This window comes from Vespa crabro, chromosome 1 (genome assembly GCF_910589235.1).
Source record: "Vespa crabro chromosome 1, iyVesCrab1.2, whole genome shotgun sequence".
Lineage (NCBI taxonomy): Eukaryota > Metazoa > Arthropoda > Insecta > Hymenoptera > Vespidae > Vespa > Vespa crabro.
The window spans coordinates 4582501-4590000 of NC_060955.1; the positions used below are offsets into that span (position 1 = coordinate 4582501).

General features: G+C 35.7%; 1 protein-coding gene across 50 annotated transcripts in view; it reads left to right on the forward strand.

Annotated features, from left to right (window-relative positions):
* LOC124425408 (calcium-activated potassium channel slowpoke) overlaps nucleotides 1–7500 on the forward strand; it is a 75558-nt gene that overhangs the window by 4225 nt on the left and 63833 nt on the right. For all 50 annotated transcript variants that reach the window (XM_046965735.1, XM_046966125.1, XM_046965709.1 and 47 more), the window contains exons 3-4: nucleotides 6903–6964; nucleotides 7389–7485. In XM_046965735.1, the coding sequence (XP_046821691.1) occupies nucleotides 6903–6964; nucleotides 7389–7485 (159 nt within the window). The remainder of the gene's footprint in view (nucleotides 1–6902; nucleotides 6965–7388; nucleotides 7486–7500) is intronic.

The window sequence follows — 7500 nt, forward strand, 5'->3', positions numbered from 1 at the left end:
AGAGAAAAAAAAAGAGAGATACAGATAACATTTATTATTTCGTATTAGAACATGAGGGTCACTTTATTTTTCTGTCGTCTATAATTGGACTTTAACCTTTGCACAACAAGCAATCGGAATGACCTAGTGAACGACCCACATAACGAAATCAGGTTCTTATTCTTTATAGCTCTTCCTTGTATGATACATCTGCGTAACTTTTATATCTCAGTGAGATTATTCCGCATATAGATGATACGATATCGTTTCTCGATTCGTTGACGTCGTCGTGGTCGTCGTAGTCGTCGTCGTCGTCGTCGTCGTCGTCGTCGTCGTCGTCGTCGTCGTCGTCGTCGTCGTCGTCGTCGTCGTCGTCGTCGTCGTCGTCGTCTAATTTCGCTCGACGTCAAGCGCTAACAAAGAATCGATAAACGAAACCTTTTTGGTTTGCCCTTTCGAGGTCATCCCGTGTATAATTTATAATCGATGCTACATATATCTTTGCCACTGATTGCCAAGGGTTCGCAAGATATTTATTCGGATAGATCTTCTCCTTCATCTTCTTTTTCTCCTTCTTTTCCTTCTTCTTCTTCCTTAATTCTAATAATAGATATTTTGTATAACTAGTCTTATATATTCAATCTTCAAAGGATTGGAGAAACATGTATCAATAATTAATGATTAATAGAAAATAAAATTTTATCGAGATTCTTAACATTACGAATTCAAGAACAATCGTTTTAGATTTCTTTTCGGAGAAGATCCTTTATTCTTAGGTGTCTAAAGTGTAAACGTAAACGTTGATTATCCCTTACACTTACATCACGCGAACTCGATCGATTTAGTGTCGGAAATACTTAAAATAATCTCCGATCGCTTTTACCTATCTCTTCCTCTTTCTATTAAGTCTAATCGTTTAAATACGATTTGCCTCGACTCGTTACGAAAATTTCACCGACGTATGATTTATTTGTATTTCAGCTGTTTTTTTTTTCTTTTTTTTTTTTTTTTTTAACATTTATTTTCTTAATGTTTTCTTTTTTTAACGATCTGTATTGATCGATAACACGTGTTAATTTAGAAATAACATACACGTGACCAGTTATTCTTATTAGCGAATGGGTCATCGAATGATTAGAAATTAGAATTTTTTCATAGATGAAAATGAAAATAGTAACAGGTAATTTTTCGTAGAAAGCAACGAAAAGGATTAAGGATATGGATCATACTCCGAAAGGAAAGTAGATAACGGCGGTTGGCGACCGGCCAATATCCATTTCCAAGAATGTAACAGATTTGTCATGACGCCATTCGAAGTAAAATGTTAGGAGCACGCTCCCGTCCGACTAACACGAATTTTACTGTGCCAAGGCCCATTATCGATAGTTCTCGCTGCGGATAGGAGATAGAGATAAAGAGAAAAAGAGGGTGGAAGAGAGGAAAAAAGAAAGATAGGGAGGGAGAGAGAGAGAGAGAGAGAGAGAGAGTGAGAGTGAGAGTGAGAAAGAGATTCGTGTACTCCTATTTTCGAATAAAAATATATTTTTTGATTCTTTATTTTTTTTTTTCTAACGAAATACTTGATCATTATCGATCACAATCAGGAATGCATGGAATAATGTTTTTTAATTGTGTTTGTCGATCGATAAATGAATCAATCTCAATCTTCTCATCGTTACGTGGTTCCCGTTCATTTCCGAACGTAATTAGCGTGTAATTAGTAGATCCGTTTCCAACATCATCAATGTTCGACATCGATGAAATACCGAAACTAGTGTATACCTACGAATAGGGAATATTACAGGTGAGAGAGAGAGAGAGAGAGAGAGAGAGAGCTCGTTATACATCTGACGAGCGATTTTGAATCATTCGTCCTAGGAAATAGAATAATGCTAAGCTTTGGCAACGTTAATCGTTGGCAAACGTTAGTTGCCGGCGTATCGTATTTATTTGCTATAACAAACTTACGCCATGTTGTTTGCTTTCTGCGTAGATTATTATCGAAAGATTTTCTTTGTGTTAATTATATATATATGTACATATTATAACATTTATCTATATAATATAATAATTTTTCTTTTTTTAATTAATTAATATCGTAAAAAGATATCATAAATCAGATACTCTATCTATTATCGGATTATAGAAATTCTGAAGGATTTTCTAATAGTCCTTGAATATATTCTTCTATTATCTTCTATCTTCCTCTCTCTCTCTCCTCTCTCTCTCTCTCTCTCTCTCTCTCTTTCTTTCTTTCTTTCTTTCTTTCTTTCTTTCTTTTTTTCTTTCGTATTCGCGTATCAAATAAACAATATCCATACGATCGTTAGAATCCTCTCGTTTTATGTCAGAAAAGAAAAGGGAAAGAAGGGTGAAACGTCGCTGACACATAGGCCGGTAATTTTCCACCGTTGAATTTCGCGTTTACTTGTATAAATAGTCGAATTAGATAAACCCGGTTCAATCTGCCGTTGGCGCAAAACGACGTAAAATTGGATGTACGCCATCTCAGGATGTAAAACTTTCTTGCCTGGTACCCTCTCGGCTACCTCTCATCCTCCCTTTCGTATAACTCTCTCATAGCAGTACTTCATTTCTTTTTTTTTGTTTTTTTTTTTATATATATACTCTACAGAGAAGATTTAAAAGAGTAGAAAGAGAGAGAGAGAGAGGGAGAGAGAGAGAGAGAGAGAGAGAGAGAGAAAGAGAGAAGGAATACATTGACGAAGATTCTTATTTCAAGCAGAGACTATGATTCACCGTTGTTATCTAAGTTGGATGACGATTCCAAAGATCGTTGATGATTCGTACACGTCAGATCATCGTTTCGTCACGGATATATCAAAATCTCAAATAAGAGTTTCCATCATACAGCCAAGAAATATACACACGTTATATGGAAATTTATACGTACTTGTGAGTACTAAGATTTCAATTATCGAAATTGAGAATCGTTATTGTACGAAAGATATTATCTCATTTGCTTTTAGTTATAAGACTCTCCATACTTTCTCTTCGTCGTATCTATTAATCTTGAATTTTTGATAACGTTATTAATAAGTTCTTTTATACTTGAAAAATGACAAATCGAATGACGAATTGAAAAGATAAAACGAAGGCGAAGAAAATCCTTTGACGAAGTCCGAGTTCATTCTCTCGTTCTTGACCTTCGACTTCTCTCATCCGTCCGTCGGACTAAATACATTTAGATAGTAATGTAATGAAATTAGACATGGCGTTAAGAACTAAATCTTAGTCGATGCAATCATCGTTTCTTCATCCTTAAATCCCCATTCGATAAATTTCTTCCACCCTTTATGATTGTATTAGATAATCGTCGTTCCTAATCTTCTATTAGTTATTCGATTAATCCATTCTTCACTGAACGTCATTTTTTTTTTACTCTTTCTGTCCAACGATACTTTCGTTTAATTCGAAGAATCGGGGTCGATTTTTTTACGCTTTCGGAATGAAATATTTTGATCGAAAGTGAGAGAGAGAGAGAGAGAGAGAGAGAGAGAGAGAGAGAGAGAGAGAGAGAGAGAGAGTATATGCATATGTCGTCTTGGTGACGACGAAAATAACCGAGGAGGCTCGTGACGAGACTGTCCGAGACCCACGCTAATTTTCATCCTAAAATAAGAACGGCAATCTTTATTTATAGCAAGGCGCGATAGGTCAGATTGTCCGCTCCTCAGGGCAAATTGCATTTTCTTAAGTAGCGCTCTGGCTCGCTCGAGAAGTGAAAATTACGTTTCGATGTATGTATGAACGTACATATATATCTTCGTAGGGGATGGAACAGGACGTCGGTGATAGTGCAAGGATAGAAGGTGTGGGGAAGAAGAGTGAAGGAGGGTGGGGTGGTAAAAGGTAGTGCCACTTCTACTTCACGGAGCGTTGAATGAAGTAGCTTTTGTAATAACTTTGCAAGAGTCGCGCGCTACACTAACGCGCGCTGCGTACATATTGTATATACGTATATGTGTATGCGTATAATGCAGTTGCATGTGGCGCTACATGCGAATCGATTAACGTGACATTTTTATGTCTCGTGCTATATTTCTCTTTCTCTTTCTCTTTTCTATCTCTTTGTTTTCTTTTATTTTTTTTTTAAAAAAGTTGAAACAATTAATTTCGCTTTTTCATTTTTGTTTTTCTCTCTTTTTTTTTTTATTTCCTTCTGTTTCCCCCTTTTTCTTTCTTTCTTTTTTTTCTTTTTTTTTTTTTTCTTTATACGAATACTTTCTACGATCATTATATTTATTTAACGCTAATATATGCATATGTACAATACATTTATTTATTTGTAATGAAAATAAGAATGGAAATCGAGAGACAGTGAGACGTCACAAAGAACTGTGCTCGCGATAAATAAATCTCTTACCAGATTGCACCGCTTCGATTCACCCACCCAGCCCCGTTTGTTCCGGTTTCTTTCAAGGATCTCTCTAATTCCTGATAGGAAAAGACGAATAAACAGAGCACGTAAACAACTCGAAGTCTCCGTTAAGAAGCTTAACAAACGGAAAGTACGAATTCGTCTTCCATCTTTTCCTTTTCCCTTTTCATTTCTCCCACCCTTCTAGCCACGAACTTATCCTCAGTCCAGTTGTCCTTTCGAAGATGCAATTGGTCAGAAAAGCTTCCGGTAATGGAGAACGATCCCCGTGGTGATAACCCACTGACCTATATCTTCCTATCATGCTCCAGTAAGTGGGAGATATATATATATGTATACATATATACATATATATATATATATATATATATATATATGTATATATATGCACATATATGTACCAAAAGCAAGCAAGAAAGAGAAAGAGAGATATATATATATCCAGAACAAGCAAGAAAGAGATAGACAGAGAAAGAGAAAGAGAGAGAGATACTAAAAGCAAACAAGAAAGATACAGAGAGAGAGAGAAAGAGAGAAAGGGAGAAAGAAAAAGAGGAGGATCGGTGTTCGGGCGTGTGCCGAAGGGTTGGAAAGTAGTGAAACGCCACCTTGCGTTTCATTCGTTGCTAAAGGAGAGAGGAAGGAGGATGTACTGAAGATTTGAAATAGAGTGAATAAGAGAGAAAGGTATCCTTCTGGCTGAAAGAGGCAATGCAATAGAGAAAGAGTGAAGAAGAGAAAGAGAAAGAAAGAGAGAGAGAAGCGACAGCCTCGTGACCAGGTCAAACGCAAGTTCAAACGTAAAGCTTGTCTTACCCCCGTTGGAGTGCAGCTGTACTCGGTTAACCCGGTAACGTATAGGTGCCGACACGTTGCAGCTCGCGCTACGAACGAAGCGAGGGAGTCGGAGAGGGTTGCCACCGATCGATATCATTGCTGGTGGTCACGGGTATAACATCCTCCTTTAGCCATACACGCGTTTATTGATAAAACTGACTCTTACTGCACCCCTCCGATATCATCTCCCTTCTCTCTCTCTCTCTCTCTCTCTCCCTCTCTCTTTCGCTCTATCTTTCTCTATCTCGATGTTTATTTCAGTAACATTGGCTTTTCTTTGTGATATTTTCTTCAATTCACTGCGAATAAATCAGCCAATTTATTCATATTATTATTATTATTATTATTATTATTATTATTATTATTATTATTATTATTTGTTCTTTTCTTTTTTATCTTTTCTTTATGAATAGATAAAAAGCAAATTTGTATTGGAAATCGAAAGAATTTATTCGAGTAAATCGATTTGTATCTTCTCATTTCAAGGTTACTTCTGAAAGATTTGTAAAGCAAATTTGTTTTTTCTTTTTTTTTTTTTTTTTAATATAAATTCAAACTCTAGAGCACTAGTTTTCTTCGGATTATCTAGTTATTTTAGATATAACTTCATGAATGAACAACATTGTAAATGGAATAATCAAGATTCAAAGTGTAATCAGTTGAGCTATTTCGGAAAGGATATATCGTCCCGCTCTTCTCTGTGTTTCTACCAATAGAGAAAATTTATAATAATAAACAAGTTGTATTTGTTTTCATCGCCCACTCGGTATCGCCGTCATGTGGGAGAATGGGGGACGACGGGGTAAAGAGTAACGACTGGTGGGTGTCGAAATACGCATCGCGTTGGACAAATTTAACGAGCCACAAGCGAGAATGGTTTAGTCGTGAACTTAACCATCAACTGATAATAATATATTGTATGAAAGAGAAGGAAGAGGAAATATAAAAAAATAAATGTGAGGGCCGATTTTGAGCATGCGAAGCGGGAAATCGTTCGAAATTTAACGAGGTAGTATCTGGAACAGAGCCAAGTTACTTGAAATCGATCGTTGCGAGTGATGTAGCTTACCTAGGATATACATACATACAACCCTATGCCTCTTTGGTTATTTACATTTCGTTTATATATATATATATATATATATATATATATATATATATATATATTATGTATATATTAATATATATGTTTGGTCTAGGACAACCGTGGGAGCTTCGATTCTCTCTGATAATTCACAAACTCTATCATACCATCGAGTTTATGTATTTTCATATCTGTTGTGTTTCGTGTATTACGTACGTACGTATGTGTTTGTGTGAAAGAATACGTACCATTCATTATGCGGATATACGTGTACGCACGCACAGACGCACACAAACAAACAAACATGAACCACGTGAACGCATTTGCTTATTCTATGTTAAGAGAGAGATTTTATTTCCTAGTTCGTATATCCCAAAGTCTACGTTTCGTATTTGTTTTTACATCCTCCATCCTTTCGTTCCGCTACTCTATCATCGGTTAATAGTACCTACTCGAGAAATTTAAGATGTTATTGTTACCTTCTTTCTCTGTCTTTTCTCTCTCTCTCTCTCTCTCTCTCTCTTTCTTTCTTTTCAATTATTTATTTATTCTTAAAAAAGGACGTTCATAGTATCTAACACATTGTACTTTCTGTTTCAGGTGGTGCTAGTTTTCATTCTCAGTATAGCATCGCTTATAATATACTTCATCGATGCCTCCAGGTAAGGATTCTATCTTCTGTTATTTGATTATTATTATTAACAATATTATTATTATTGTTATTATTATTGTTATTTTTATTATTATTATTATTAATATTGTCATTATTATCATTATTATTATCTCGAAAAACAATCCATTGAATTTTGTACAAGTAAATACGACACTTAACCTTTTTCCTCGTCTACTGTTCGCGTTTCTGCTGTCTGTCTATCGATTAAAAGAAAACCTTGTACGTTGCACCTGTTGCAATTACTCGTCCCGTCTTTACAAAGGTCTTTACTTGGTTCCCGCAAAGAATATCTTTCTCTCCCTCTCCCTCCTTCTTCCTTTCCCACCATTTCTTTCTCTTCTTTTTTAAACAAGAATATTATTATAGATAATCCAACGATCTGGGTCTTATCTTTTTTTTTTTTTTTGTTCCAGCGAGGAGGTGGAACGTTGCCAGAAATGGAGCAACAATTTTACTCAGCAGATAGACTTAGCTTTCAATATATTTTTTATGGTCTACTTTTTTATACGCGTAAGTAAACGATAT